This window comes from Camelus ferus, chromosome 5, assembly GCF_009834535.1.
Source record: "Camelus ferus isolate YT-003-E chromosome 5, BCGSAC_Cfer_1.0, whole genome shotgun sequence".
NCBI lineage: Eukaryota > Metazoa > Chordata > Mammalia > Artiodactyla > Camelidae > Camelus > Camelus ferus.
Window position 1 is genome coordinate 8,952,416 of NC_045700.1, and position 15,570 is coordinate 8,967,985.

At 51.4% G+C, this 15,570-nt stretch overlaps 1 protein-coding gene across 1 annotated transcript in view; it reads right to left on the reverse strand.

The window, feature by feature from the left end:
- Window positions 1–15,570, reverse strand: part of CLASP1 (cytoplasmic linker associated protein 1) — a 192,244-nt gene that overhangs the window by 13,163 nt on the left and 163,511 nt on the right. The window contains 5 exon segments of the mRNA XM_032479286.1: window positions 4,102–4,230; window positions 5,807–5,997; window positions 7,472–7,706; window positions 12,333–12,364; window positions 12,367–12,482. Of these exon segments, the coding sequence (XP_032335177.1) occupies window positions 4,102–4,230; window positions 5,807–5,997; window positions 7,472–7,706; window positions 12,333–12,364; window positions 12,367–12,482 (703 nt within the window).

A 15,570-nucleotide genomic window follows, 5' to 3' on the forward strand; every position in this document is an offset into this window, starting at 1 on the left:
TAGTTAGAAAAACACTCAACAGAGTTTGTGCCACCGGAGTCAGACTGCAGCCAAGCACCTCTGAACTTTTAAATGACTGCATAGGTTTCTGGTTTTGTCTTTTTGTTAAAAAAAGCAAAACTTACAAAGGAAATAGGGCCTCTGGCCAATCCCCAGATTGGGTCCACGGAAAACTGGAGCCTTAGAATCTATGAAGGTTTTGGTTTGTTATTCAATAACCACTCGCATTATCCTGGGGCTGGAGACACACAGATAAGTGTCGAGTCCACTCCCTGGGCTAACAGACAGGAGAACCAAGGTCCAGAGGAGTGGAGTGATTTTTCCAGGTTCACATAGGCCTTGTTCTCCAGAACCAACTGACACGCCCGCTGCCCCGAGAGGTTTCTGGGGGCTGTTCTGACGTGAGGGGTCCGGCTGTGACGTGTCGACAGCGATTCTAACCGCTGTCGGAGGCAGAAGGCCCGCTCGCAGAAGTGCTTTCTCCGACACAACCACTGTCCCGGGGCTGCCAGGCCCGCAGAAGACACGCAGCGCGGCAGGTGGGGCAGAAGCCAGAAAACCAGTCCCCGAAGAGTTCTCTTTTTAAAATAAATTTAGCCTGGCTTTGCTCTTTTAATTCCCTGAAGTTGTAAAAAAAATAAAATTAACTAGAACAGATTTCAAAACAAAACCCCTGGAGACATAAGGACGGCTGTTTCATTTTTACCTAAGAGCCAAACCTCTGCAAAGAAGCCCAACCACCGCGGCCAGGTCCTGGTGCCCGAAACACCAAGACTCCTGGGAGCAGGAGGTGCCCGGTGACCCTGGACAGCGGCACAAACACTGCTGCGTCTTTCCCTTCAAAAGGCAAACGTAATAGAATATTCACTAACGTGGCCAAGTTCAGCAAAAGCTGAGCCTAATGATCAGAAAGTCTCAACCACAAAAGATGTTCAGATAAAAAGAGCTGGTGCTTCTCTCAAGTTTAAACAGAACATTTACCAAGTACTTCAACATTTGGGTACAGTGACTGGAAGCAACAGCCTTTCTTACATTAAATGTGTATAAAATGATTAACAATTAGTATATTAATTGTTTGCCAAGAAACGAGTGCCTCTGAAATGGCTGTGTGTTTTACAAGCATGTACTACGTCACTGTGTGTGACTCTCACCAGGCCACGCTTACGCGGGCCACAGAGAGGCAACCACGCTGACAGTTCTGCTGCAGAGGGGCAGGTGCTGGACAGAAAACCAGCTTTTCTGTCTCCGGAGTCACCCCTGCACTGAGCACAGAATCTCATTCGTAGCGTCAACTCTCCTATTAAATCCTATCAATGAAGGAGAGACTGTACCAGCCCTAACAGACTGCTAGTTCTAAAATAAGAATAGTTAAAATTAATGGAATTTCTCTGAAGAACAGAAAATGGCACTAAGACTTTAGAGGGCCACTACCAAGGCCTTAGCCCTTTAAGACGCTTGCTAATGGCCACACTGCTGTAACCCGCAGCAACCTCATGACTGAGCTGCTGACACTCAACAGTAACTTTATTTACTAGAAGGATAAAGACAGACAGTCGGATAATGAAAGAAACTTACTTATTCAAAGAGAGAATACTAAAACACGTCTAGTCTAACATCAACTTTTAAAATAAAACTCTAAATTGGTACCCTGCTTACTACAGATCGCCGTGTTAGCGTAGGATGGATGATGCCTGAGGCAGGCCTGGGGTATGGGCTGTTCCCACAGTGTGAGCAAAGTGTTCTGCAGGCATGGCTCCTCTTAAATAAAAGACCCTGAGAAACTGCCTGGCCTACAGGTGACGAGATAAGCCGTCCTGCCTTCCCTAAGGGCTTTTGTGACAAACTTCACAGAAAAGGCATTTCAAGAAGTCCCGCAGTCGGAACCGCAGAGAGCAGGATGGCGTGGCCACTGCAGTGGGCAGGGGAGGCCTCTCCCCGCAGCTGTGTCTACCTGTCGGCCATCTTCACCTCCCGCTGAAGCCTGCTTGCCTCTGAACACAAAACCACTCGGTCTGATGAGAAGGCTGTTCCAGGAGTGACTGCCCGGGAGGAACACGCTTTGTTTTTCTGTCTGACTGCTTCTCCCATAGTCTGCCTCTGTCTGACTAGTGACCACTTTGGATCCTCCCCAACAGACGTGAGTGATGTCTGGATGAAAGTCGGATGTACCTGACGAGAAAACACAGGGCTAGAGAAAGACTGTGTGTGATGCTAGCCTGCCAACAATGGCCAGCACACAACTTTGTGTGCATCAAGCTTTTCAGCCTTAAAAACAAAATCAAAGAATGGAGACAGATCGATAAAATAAGAGAAAGCCAATGAAGAAGAATTTTAAAGGAAAAGAGAAACAAAAACCTAAATATACAGGCGCCCAACTCAGGAGCTTCTGGCAAAGCGACAGATAGGGTTTCATAAGGAAAACCACAAGGGCACCAGTCAAGGTGAGCCTGAAAGTATGCAAAGCAGGGGGCCTGCCAGAAACGCTCTCCTGTCAGAACACGTGTTTTCTCCACCTGCTTTATCAGGTCATCAGTGACAGCAGCGTGCAGACCCTTGGGTTACACGAATTCCATGGCAACTGAGTGCGGCTAAACACGCTTTAAGTAGCAGCAGGTACTTTCTGCTTTTGTCCCTTACGCAATTCAAAGGGCTTCACACCAAACAACATTCTCTCCTAAGTTTCTCATTTTGCAGGGAAAAAAGCAAAATGTCTCAAGAAAACAGATTAAATGAATTATTTAACTGTGGTTAACTTATACTTCTTGGGGTCCACTGTCAAAGTTCTTAAGTTCAAGAACAGGACACCCACTTAAGGACACATCTTCCAAGGGGATGCTCACAGCTGCCACACCCTGGACGGCTTAGTTCCACCTTAAAGCCAGATTCTGGGCCCTCCCCTGTGAAAACCACCGCCATCAAGTATCTGTGAAAGAATGTCAACTTTACTGCGTTTTTTTTTTTAATCACTGTATTCTCATTAAGAAGAAGCTACCATGGTTAAAAAACAAACCAAAAAAAGAGTCAGCACAGGCCAGCAGCCTCTCAAAAGAGACGTGCAACCTGGTTCCCACCTGGTGTGTCACCTGACAAACGATGGCGCCTCCTGGACCCTCTTCCCTCGCCCGGGAATGACTACGCTGACTCTAAGTGGAAAGTGTCTTGTTCAGACACGAGTGACTGTCGTCACCAGTGCACAAGTCAGCTGGATTTTGGAAGAGCAAGTTACTGTTGACAGCACACCTGTCACTCGTGTCCCTGTGCGGTGCCAGGACTGCCGGGTGGAGGTGCCTCCGCAGAGCGAGACAGCCTCCCCTGCTGAGCCTATGGTCAGTTGGGGTGGGTGTCCAGGCAGCAGCTCCACAACTGATGGAGAGACCACCAGGATTTAAGAGCCTGATGCTCCTGTGGACACAGCTCTCATCACAGCTTCTTTCATTGCAGTGAGCTCCTAGGGTCACATGGGAGCCACGAGCCTGAACTGAGCCAGTGGCTCCATCTCACCTGGGGCCACGTCCCACGGTGCCGTCCACCAGAAGGGCGCCACTGAGCTCATCTTAACGAGGGTCACCCCTCTTCCCCCCGTCTCTGGAGCTCCAGATGCTCGCAGGACTGGCAGGCAAGTGGGCGAGGGTCCCTGGGCTGCCCCACATCTACACGTGTGCTGGGGCACAGAATGGCATCCGTGCTGCCCTGACAGGCGCCCAGGGGCCGGGGGCCATGGCACGTCTGGAGCCAGTGGGGGAGATCATCAGCTGGTGTAGCATCTACGTTGTCAAGCCGTGGGCCGCACCAGACGTGCACGTGAAGCCGTGTGCTAACGCCCACCTATCTGACACACAAGGGAACTGAGGCTCAGAAGCTGCCATAACTTGGCGAGGTTCTGGAGCAGGAAAGCGCTGTTCTAAGACTTGCCCGCCTCTACCTCCTGGCCAACTCAGCTGCCAGTGGAGAAGCACAGTGAGAACCTGATGTAGGATAGCTGCGACAGCAAAGGGGGCTTCACCCTGCCATGCCCCATGGACTTGCAGGAAAAAGGGACTCCCTTTCCCTGCTGCCCACAGACCATCTGCCCAGCGCGCCGGGGCCCCAGGCCTGGCTCACCTCTTTGTGGGAGTCTTTGTGGGCTTCCAAGGTCTTCATGATCGTCAGCTCGGCATAATTTTTAAACCTTGCAGGCTGGTTCCTCAGAATTTCCCGTAAAACTCTCAGTGCCAGTGCCCGGATGGAATGCTGGAGCACAGGAAAAAAAGATGTCAGCAAACACAGCAGTCGGGCACCTCGCAGACACTGTGACATGGATCCAACGCCACTGGACACAGGCTCTCCAGACAGCCAGCCCTGTGAGTGCAGGCCTGTGGTGACCATCCCAGACCCCACACCTCAGAGCGACCCCATACAGGCTTCCCGAATGAGTCAAAGGAGAGCAACGAGGCCGCCACACCAAAGTTCAAGAGGCTCAGCTGTGCAAGGGACCCTCCGGTAAACCCACGAAAGGACAGGTAAAAGGCATCTGCGTGCTTCACCCATGTGGCCCGGGAGACGTGGACTCTCTCAGGGCAGCTGTAGGTCTGTAGTGACCCCTGACCTCCCACGCGAGGAGTCACGGGGAGGGAATCTGCACAGGCCTCAAGCTGTCTGAGGACCAAGTCATGCATCTGGAGGAGAGCCATTCCAAACAGAGTCCTGATCTCGGTAAAAGAGACGGGGTTTACGCCAAATAGAGCCAAAAAGTACATCCTGATTCCCTGTCACTCCCCTGTACGATTCACACGAACACGCCATCTACCTGCCCTCCACCTGACACCACTTGTCCCCCAACAAGCCCGACAGCAGACGTGCTGCAGCAGCCAACGTGTACTTTGTTTTAAGAGTTAATGCAGGTCTTCTGTCACTGCCCCTCCACCTCTGCCCACCCTACACCAAACCATTAATCCCAAGCCAGAAAGTGATCAGAGTCACCATGATGTTTGCCCATCTGCCACCCAAGCTGCCACAGCACTGTGACCCTGGGCAGGACCTTCACCACGGGCATGTCAACCTCCTAGAAACCTGCCTGGCCCTGCCCCTCAAGCTGCTCTCCACACGTAGCTTTGTTTCTCTTTGCCTACGGAAGCCCAGAGCAGAGAGATGACTGAGGGAATCCCAACACCTATTCCTGCTGCCACATGAGGGCCCAGTGGCTCAGGTGGGAGAAGGCAGGCTTCAGCAGAGCACTCACTCCTGCAAGAGTCACCTTAGGTGCGTGTGTACAGTGCAGACCGGGCGGATGCAAATGCCCAGTGCGTCACATCCGAATGTCAGTGTGGAGAAGGTTTTTTTGTTTCACAAATAATAATGGGCAGTAACAGACAACAGTAATAATCTACGCGTCTGGCTCCTGTCACCTGACCAGTCAAGGTTACTGAGCTGTTAACATGTGCAGTGGAACCAAGTCGGACCTGCATGGAACAGTGGGGCCTTCAAGAAAACAAACCTCTATTTCTCAACTGTACATGACACACAAGTAAAACTCGTGAGGAAAAAAGCCCGTCATAAAAACCCCATTCTGTGCTAACAAAGTGGGAGGGAAATTTGTTACAGTGACCTGATGCAGGAACAAGTCTCCCTCAACGACCAGGAGCCCAGTTCCCGGAAAACCTGCGGCTCACCAGGTAGAGGCCTGTCTCTGACAAGGAAGTGACCTTGCTACGTGGTGCTCAGAAAGTCTGGAAGTGTTGGGATGTAAAGAGGAAGCACAACCCAGAAAGGAAAGCGGAAGCCACACCCAGCAGGAAGCGGACTTAGAGGCGGCAGCCTGGGCCCTCACGTCTTTGTCTCCAAGCGTCTCCAGCAGCAGGAGCAGGATGGTCTTGAAGTGCTCCTCCCAGACGCCCAGGCTGTCCTCCCGCGTGACCTTGAGCAGCTCCAGCAGGGCGCCCTTGCGCTCCTCCACGCGCTCGTTGTGGTTGGACAGCTCTTTCAGCAGGTCGGCCACCAGGTCCGAGTGGTCGATGGGCACTTGTCAGACACACGAGACACAGGTTACTGTGGAAGGAGATGCTCGGCCTGCTCCCTGGGCCCCAGCCCTGCCCTGGGGCGCTGGCTCCGCACTCACCCTCGGCAGGGCGCCTCCCAGATCCCGCGGGGCGTGACGACACAGGCCCAGCATAGGCGTCAGTGTCTCTGCCCACCTGACCCCCTGCTTTCCCTCCTACTTCGCACAGGGACCGCTGCCTCCTCTTCCCAGCTCTGTGCCCTGCACATCCCTACATGCACCCTCAGTCAGGCCCCACTGGGAACAGCCTCTCACTCCATCAAATCCACAGGGTGCACTCATCTTCCTCAAGGCCCTGCACCACTGCATCCGATCCATTAATGCCCAGTCCCTCCTTGAAGGCCTGGAGCCCAAACACACACCAATCAGGGGTTCAGGCTACCCCCAGACTGTCTGTTCAGGGCACAGCTGCTTGCAGGGACCTGACTGAAGTTCACATGGCAGAGAGACACATTCTTTCTCTTTCTGTGTTCTTTTTAAGAGAATCCAACTCTGAATGGTAACTTTAAACAGAAAGGATGAAAATACAAAGAGAAATCATCAGGAGCCCCAAATTTATATCTGCTTATTTTTTTTAGCTTCTAAGATTGGAGGCCGTACGTGTGTTAGGGTCCTCTTGTTTCCCTCGACACCCTACCTCTCTCTCTCAGCCTTTTTGTGTACAGCTGGTAAATACAGTACAGCCAGTGCCCTAATCTCTAGTCTGTCCAACAAACAAGTTAAGTTAAACGATGCAGTGATTCCATGAGCAGTGGAAGGAACAGCCCACTCCTAGAAAGCGTGACAGGCACAGCCTCCCTCTCGTCTGTGAAACAGGCCTGGGTGCAGACGGCAGTCCACAGCCAGGGACCGTGCTCTCCAACCCTGCAGTGACTCTGCTCCTGGACGGCTGCAAGCCTCCTCCTCCCTTTCAGGGTCCATCCACCCTGCCCGACCCACAGAGACAGCGCGACTCCTTTATCCTGGCCCACTAAGCCTGGCCCCCCCCACTGCTGCGATCGCCACGGGCTGTTCCTGACAGGCCTTGGGCTCTCAGGCCGCCTGCTGCGTCCCTGGTGAGCCACACGCTTCATGCCACACGGCAGACATTCAGTGAGTGCTACCTGTTTACAGCTGTGGTTCGAGGTTCTAACCTAACTCTTCACTCAGAATTGAAATGCAACACGAAATGACAGGCTTGGAAACTATACATACATATGTATGTGATTTCTAAAGAGTAACTATTGAGTGGAAATGAACCAAAATATGTGGACCTTACAGAGAAGTGAAAACAGGAAAACTCAGGTCCGAGATACAGCGCCACTCCAGCAACGTCAGACCCGCCACCACCAGAACCCCCACAGCCCACAGACCCCTCCCATGCGGCCAGACCCTCTGCCAGAACCCTCCCATGTGGCCACAGCCCGCCGCCACCAGACACCCCACCGCCAGACTGACCTCCGCGCAGCTGTTCCATGTCGTCGTCGAACACAGCCTCCTTGAGCGCGCTCTTGTCGTAGGCGCCTGCGGGCTCAGCATAGGGGTACGGGCTGTAGTCCCGTGCCCGCGGCCCCGGGAAGGCGCGCGGGGGCTGGGTGTTGAGGAGGGAGGTCTTGTTGTCCAGGGCTGTCCGGCCTCCCTCCACCACGTCGCTGCTGCCCCGGCCCTCACTGGCCCCGCCGTCGCGGCCCACCTGGAGCACAGCACGTGGTCAGTCCCGGGGACGGTCAGTGACCTTCCCTGCACATGTCCACCCGCGTGTGCGGCACCCAGACACTACCCCTGCAGTCGGCCCCTGCCCCCAGGACAGCCCCCAGTGCCTCAGTCTGTGAGTGATTTATCATAAACTGCAGTCAAGGGAACAGGACAGGTGTGACACCTGTCCATTCACCAGCTTACACATGCTGCCTGGTATTCCTACCTGATGATTAACTGTACCCCCCACGTTTTTTGACAGGTTAGTAATGGGAGACTCTGCAGGGTGGAGGTGGAAGGCTGTTCACCCCATATCCCCAGGGCCTTAGGAACCCCGCTTCTGTCACCGACAGGAGGGTCTTCCCTGAGGCCCCGCCAACAGAACACCAACGGATACACTCTCCCCGACTGCTACCACCAGGTCTAAAGTGGCCCCCCAGTGTGTCCTCATCGCCACAGTGGGGGCTCGGGGCCCCAGCAGGCCCTCCTCCCTTGGGTAGTTCTGACTTCACTCCACGCCAAAGAACAGGTCTTTAATATTTTCTGAGTATTTTTTCCTAATGTATTCTGAATCTTGTCTTCAACAATTTACAGCTGAGGACCTCCAGCCCTGCGGTCACGCTTCTGACCTTCACTTTCGGGGCCTGCTCCCCAGGCGCACTCTGGCCCCCATGCAGGTGACAGAGCAGGTGTGGCTGGAAACAGCACAATAGGACCTGTGACCGCAGAGCAGTGGGGGCACTTCCAGGTGGCCAGACCCAACTGGGAGGACCATGGCGTAGTTTTCACTTGTGCCATTCACAAAATCCCTCTCATTTTGTGCTTAGGCATTTGTTTTTACATTTATAGTAATATTATATATTATATATATATATATATATATATATGTGTCACTTAATCATTTAATTTTTAAGTGCACAATTCAGTGACATTAAATACACTCACAATGTTGTGTAACCATCACCACTAGGTTATATTCTGGGTAAAACTCCCTCATATTCCACAACCAAAACTCTGACCCCACTAAATAATAGCCCCCCTCCCAGCCCTGATCACCTCCACTCTACTGTCTCTGACTGTGATGAGTCCTGGGGCTTTGTACACTGGAACCACACACTTCTGTCTTTCTGCGTTTGGTTTATTCCATTCATCACAGTGTCAAAGTCTGCTTATGTTGTAACACGTGTCAGAATCACACCCCTTTCTGTGGCTGAACAGAATTCAACCGCATGTGTAGCCACACTGTGTTCATGCACTTATTTACTGATGGAGACTTGCGTTGCTTCTACCTTTGGCTACCGTGATCGAGGCTGCTCGATCCCTGGTCCACACACACCGGTCTGGTCCCCGGACACACACCTGCAGGGACTGCTGGGATGCATCTGGTTTCGACACCTGCCCCCCCGCCACCCACCCCCACCAAGACTGTTACTAACATAGTTGCTAAGATAAAAACGAATATAACACACATATAGATATGAACAAAGTAAGACTTCATAGGGACTTTTGGTGTAAGATGACTCATGGATGATTTTAATTTTTTCTTTGTAACTCTCTTCTACAAGTAAAATACGTTATTACTATAACGAAGAAATTATTTGCAAAAGGAGAAAGAGTTTTAAAAACTTCAGACATTTAAAAAATAAAGCTTAACTATCCTCATACTCATCACCTGTAACAACAACAAACTTGCCTTCTTAACCTTGTGCACCACCTGGTCTCTGTGTACGGCAGACTTTACAGAGTGGGAGTCCGAGGACCGAGGATCATGCAGTTTGCTCTCCTCACAGCGTAAGCAAGTCCCACGTTAAGGACGGTTTTTGTCACTATAATGCTTAACTACAGACTATTTCTTGTATCCTATAACAGTTACTCAACTACTCCCCTTCTGCCGTCTTCCCTAACGTTTTTGTTTCCTGCGACTGTAAGTAACGCTGAAATAAACTACTTTGTGGAAATATCCACTTTCTCCCCTTTGCCGAGTCCATTACTCAGCAGAGGCTGCCCAAAGTTAGACCAACGGACAAAGGACATGGAATGTGGAATCTCCTCCATCAGATGCAGCCTTGCTAAGCATGTCCCAGGCCATCGTCTCTCCCGGGTCCTGAGGTCCCTCCACCTGCCGCTGAGTGCTGTGCCTTCACTGGATCAGGGGAACGATCCAGAGGGAAGAGGGGCCTCACACGCATAACGCTGCCCACCTCTGCTCCCCAGACCCTCTCCCGCCAATGTGTCTGTCGCCCCAACTGGGTCTGCTGGTCAGGACCTCCCCGGAAAGGGGGACACTGGGCCCGACTCTTGTATGTTCAGCGCAGTTTTAGATCTACCCTAGCTTCTTAGTAACACCTGGTCATCAGTGGCGGAGACGTCACTCTTCAATGTCACTTCCCTACCCAGTGCCACATCCTCTGGCGGGAACAGCCTCTGACACACGGTACCTAACTCGCACCAGCCTGGCGGCCCCGTCCCTACAGCGCTCCCCACTTCCTCCCTTTCACCTTCCCGCACGGCATTTTAACTGTGAAAAACTGGAAACAAAAGTAGGGCGCGAGGACGTGAGGATGGTCTGTCACAGAGGAGGAGCTGTCGTCCGTAGGGACGCCGACAGGGAGGGCGCCCGTCCTACACTAAGCAGGAACACAGCATGACTTCTACTTTGAAACACTCCACACACACCCCTACTCTATGGATGTGGAAGATACACCGAAAGGAACAGGAAAACACACACGGAAACGTTAGTGGTGTTACCTCCAAAGACGGTGATTTTTTTCTTTTCGCATTTTCTAAATCTCACATGCTGGCGATATATTGAGTTTTATAATCAGGAAAGTAACAGCTCAGTCATCCAGCTTCTCCTGGGGCCTCGACTGTTCCTGGCAGGATTCTGATTCCCTAATCAGGTCTGCACACCTCCCTCAAAATTCCTCACAGGCACTTTGGAAACCTCCGCTGTCCTCACCACAGCCAGCGCCCAGGCCTCAGGCCCCAGGGCAAGTGGGAGTGGTCAGCAGGAACCCCCCCACTCCCTGCTAGCTACGGCCCATCCGCTCCACCAGGGCCCACAACTCACCCTCCCACGTCCCGAGGGGCCTGTGTCCCCAATAGCCCACCGTCTACTGCGGAGTCAACCCTTTCCTCTCAACTGGCCCCTCAGCCTGCAAATAGGTCAGGTCTCCCCCGTGTCAAAGCCCGAGTGACCCCCACAAGTCTCTCCAGTCCATACTCAAGTCACTCCTCAATGCACCAGAACCTCATTTCCACTCAGCTCTGCTCTGAACTCTGCCCACAAACTGCAACGGACCCCGGGAAAGACTGAGCCTGGAAACTGCAGACTGCAACTGGGTGTAAAGTCTATTTAAGAGAAAGAACACGGAGTCCAAACGGGCCCAACCTCAAAGAAAAGGTCTTGGATCTGCATCAAAACGCAAGTAAGCGAATGTGTGTTCCATGTATTTTGGATTAAAATAGTACATTTGATGCGGACAGGTTAAAAAAAAAGACACACCCCACCCCCATCTGACTTGACATTCCTGCACAGACCCCTGCTGCTGGCACGTCCTTCCTGAAAGTTCCCCTGAGCCTGCGGCCCCACCTTCCTCCCACCACCTGCGGTCCCTCTTCTACCTTCTCCTGCTCTGTCTCCCTCAGGGCTGATGCTCCTTAGGACCCGTCCTCACCTCCTCTGGGCTGGTCTCCCCCACTTTTCCTCAGTCACCACCCCAATCAGAGACCTAGACACAGTCTCTCACCCCCGTCCACAGCCCAAATCACCTGCCGCACCTCAGACTGCTCTACCCACAGGTCGACTGGACATGTCTGCTCAGTGTCACAGGTCCTGCAAGTCACACGCATTGGGCCCCGAGCTCGTCTCGCCCGAGGGCTCCTCTCTGAAGGAGATGCTGTCTCACCGAGCTGCACCTGCACCTACTCAGGTTCTCTCCTGTTTCTGCCCGTGCCCCACTCAGCCCAACTTTCTCGAGGACTGGTCTCCCACTCAGAGTGGGTGTGGCCATGTCATGTCCCTGGTGAAAAGTCCTTCAAAGACTCTCCAGTAGCCCCAGGGTGAGGTCAGGACGTTGGTGGCACCTGGCGGAGTTGCCAACAGGGCACTCAACTCCGCACTTCAGTTACCCTGTGCCATCCTATCCCTCTGCCTTCCCACAGGCCCCTCTTGGCTCCAGCCCACCCTCCACCACCCCCAACCCCCACACTTCAGCTCAGAGGGTGGAATCATCTCTGCGCAGATGCTTCCTGGGCACCAGGACCGGCTCTGACCACCCCTGCTGCACCCCAACTTCCCGCGAACCAGGCCGGGGTCTGGTGTAGACTTACTACTTTTATCTCAGCACAGAACAAAAAATGTCCAGGGTAAGTGAAAGCAAACTGAGAGAAAGGGCATTTAACATTCTTCACCAAGATAGCTGGGGGTTACTGAAATTTCGTAAAATTGCCTTGGGCGTCTGAAAATAATACTGTTCTAACTACAAGATAAAAATAAATTTGAAGTTCAGTAATTGCAGTGGCCAGTGTTTAGAACTATCACTTAATTGACACACAGTTCTCTCAGCCGGGGTGGTTATTATCCTTGATTGAGAGAGACCTCTGTCAGCCTGGGGGTACTTACGATATCACAGTCCTTTTTGCCATCCCTTTTATTGGCTCGTTCAAATCCTCCTGGCTTCGAAAACTGAACTTTTCAATGGCTTCTGTCACTCCACGCAAAGAACTGTAGATTTCCTCAGAGTTCAGGTTCTCCGTGTCATAGTCCAGCATGCTAAAGGGCAAAGGTACTTTGTCTTAAATTGAGGTGTGGGTAGAAATTACTTCTAATAGTTTACAGATGTATGAATATAAAGACAGTTTCTGTAGGTGACGTGGAATGAAAAGGAGACACCTTTTGTTAAGCCACCAGCCCTGGACACAGGAAGAGCTGGCGGGAAACAGTAGTGACAGAAGAAGGCACGACTCAGTGACCACCAGTGACAACGCACGAGGCAACGACAGTGGAAAAATGACTTTCGTATCTTGAAGATGGAAAAAAGGAGTCTTGTCGTTACTGGTCTCAAATGTACAAATAAATTAGAGGAGGAATGGGCACCTTTGTTTTTTTTTTTTTTTTTTCCGCAGAGGGGATGTAATTAGGTTATTTATTTGGTTTTTCAGTGGAGGTACTGGGGATTGGACCCAGGCCCCTGTGCATGCTAAGCATGCACTCTACTACTTGGGCATACCCTCCCTCCTGGAACAGGCACTTAAAAAGAAGGCTAGTGTTACAAACAAATTTCAAAGGAGCAAAGCACGTGACCTCAAGGGACTGGGTGGTGTCCCTGCAGGGCAGAGCCCTGTGGCAAGAGATGCCGCAAAGTCAGGCCCTCCCCACCGGCAGGCTCCTGAAAGCCCCTGGGCCATCAAACTCTGCCAGTTTGTTTGGGCATTTACAACAAAAACAGACTTTGCACACACGAGGTCCTGGGTCCAATCCCTAGTACCTCCATGAAAAAACAATAGTAAATAAACCTAATCCGCCCCCCCACCACCAAAAAAGCAGATCTTGGGCAGATGAGTCGCATTTCCAAATGAGAATCTAAAAGCACTTCAAAAAGCAAGGAACAGTTTGTCCCTTACAGAAAAGTGACATCAACTGCTGTTCTTTTAGACACTTAGCACAGCAAAACATGAGGTAAAGCAAAAATCCTAAATAGCCTCTAGGTGTGATGCAGTTTATGAGCAAGTGACCTTGAGATGTCTGAAAAGTCCATGGAAGCAGACAGGAGATCCCACGAACAAAAACCACCACTGTCCCTCACCAAGAACTTAAAAACAGAAGGAAAAGCACGGGGTGGGTACTGTGGTGTGAAGAAACCGGAACATGAAGACGCAGCCAACCAAGGGCAACTTAAAAACCGTGACTGAGCTGAGACGTCACTGGTTTCATGAAAAGATCAGGTGAGCTGCTGTAATGTAAAAGCAGAGTCCTGGGCCACACTGGAGACTTTGGGGGACACTGCCAAGAATTTCTGGCTGTAGGTAGGTAAGCATTCGACATTATGATGGAGGGCTAAAGAAAAGCCATCTTCCTGTTGAAACCAGGCACTCACTGGTGGGACCCTTCCTTCCCAAGGGCAACGGAGCCCGCCTGTGTGTCCCTGTAAGAGGGGGTTCCTGTTTACAGGGCTCCCCCACAGCCCCCCCACACCCGTCCCTTTTCTGGGGTCAAGGGTCTGGGTGGATGAGTGAGACAAGATTTGAACAGCCCTCACTTGGAGTGGCCAGGACCCCTACTGACTCGGGGCTGACAAGCCAAGTGTCTTCCGAGGTGGCGCTGGAACTGAATCCGATGTCACTCTCAGAGATGGAGGCTATTTGCCTAAAACCGCAAAACTGGCCCAGATAAGAGCCCACTCTTCTTTCCTGATGAATCAAAGAAAACACGCGCCCCAACTGTACTTGGAGAGCTCACAGAAACACACGCCAACTCAAAGACTGGCTCTGGCATCAAAGAAAAAGAAATGTGAACCCGAGCACGTTTACAGCTCAAATTCCATGCACACACCAATGGGAGGCGGAATCAAAAACCTGAACAGAACTCAGGATTCCAACCCCTTCTAAGTTCACAAGGTCATCCGTCTGAGGCAAGATCCCTGCAACGTGAAGGAAGCACAGCCGAGGAGCACAGGGCTCCCTGACCGCTCAAGAACCCGCACACCAGCTTACGCGGGAGCAAGGGCATTTATACATCCGGCCAGTACGCTGTGTTCGTACGTGAGGACTGACATGACTTAAACAGAAAGTACGTACACAAGATGTAAAAGGATGCCTTAAAACACTTTTCATCGCAACAACCAAAAAGAACAGCACAGCTCATGCAGAAGGAAAAAAAAAAGGAAAGGATGAAGGATGGACAGGAGACGTCGGGTGGGACGTTCAGCTTTTTAAGGGATGTCACAATATTATTTTCCAAGTGTCGCTTCAGAAAATGTCAGCTTTCACAAAATTCATCTCATTCTTAACCTGAACTTAAATCTTAAAGTATTTCATTTCAGTTCACATAACTTTAGCATGATAGCAGCCTCTTTTTAAAATCAGAAAATAAAGGATTCTGCCAGTTAACATTCCTCCTTCTTACTTTCAATTGATAAACCCACTCAGACTTCCAATTTAGAAGTGTAAGACACATGACCCAGAACAATCTGGCAACACTTCTTTCAGACTCTCTAGCTTGAGGTCTGAAGACCTCCTTGGTCTGAAGCTCCAGGAAAGACAATGCTACTCTACTTGCTATTTTGTGTTTTGGCATCTGTGTTCTTTCAAATCGACACCCATGAGCCTTCATTTTGGAAGGAAAAAAGGAACCCAGGTATGCCATCATCAGGCAACCACAGATAATGCGGTCCCGACCAGCAGTACGTGGGGGAACAGAAAGGGACGAAGCCCCTGTTCTCAGCAGAGACGTGGCTGGGTCTGTCACCTGCCCCCGCATTCTGTCGTTTCAGCTCCAAGATACAATCCTTCGGGTTAAAGGCCAGGTCCTGGTTGCCTGTAAACACTGTGATTAGACTCAAGAAAGGCTCATAGGGTTCTTTAGATTAGGAAGAGTTGCTCAATCAGCCACTGTTCACTGACCTACGGTGTCACCCAGTGCTGGGGCAGAACGAAGCTCTGGACGTGCCCTGCTGGGAAGGGTCCAGATCACGGGGGCAGGAGCCAGGGAAAGACAAACTGGAGACAGGAAGTTTGCCTTCAGAGACTTTCTTCCTTGTTATTTTCTAGGGAAAAGATACTAGGCATGGACTAAAGGTAACTGTTTCTTGTTGTGAAATCAACAGGGTCTTGGCAGAGACGGATATAGCCTCCCTCTTAAG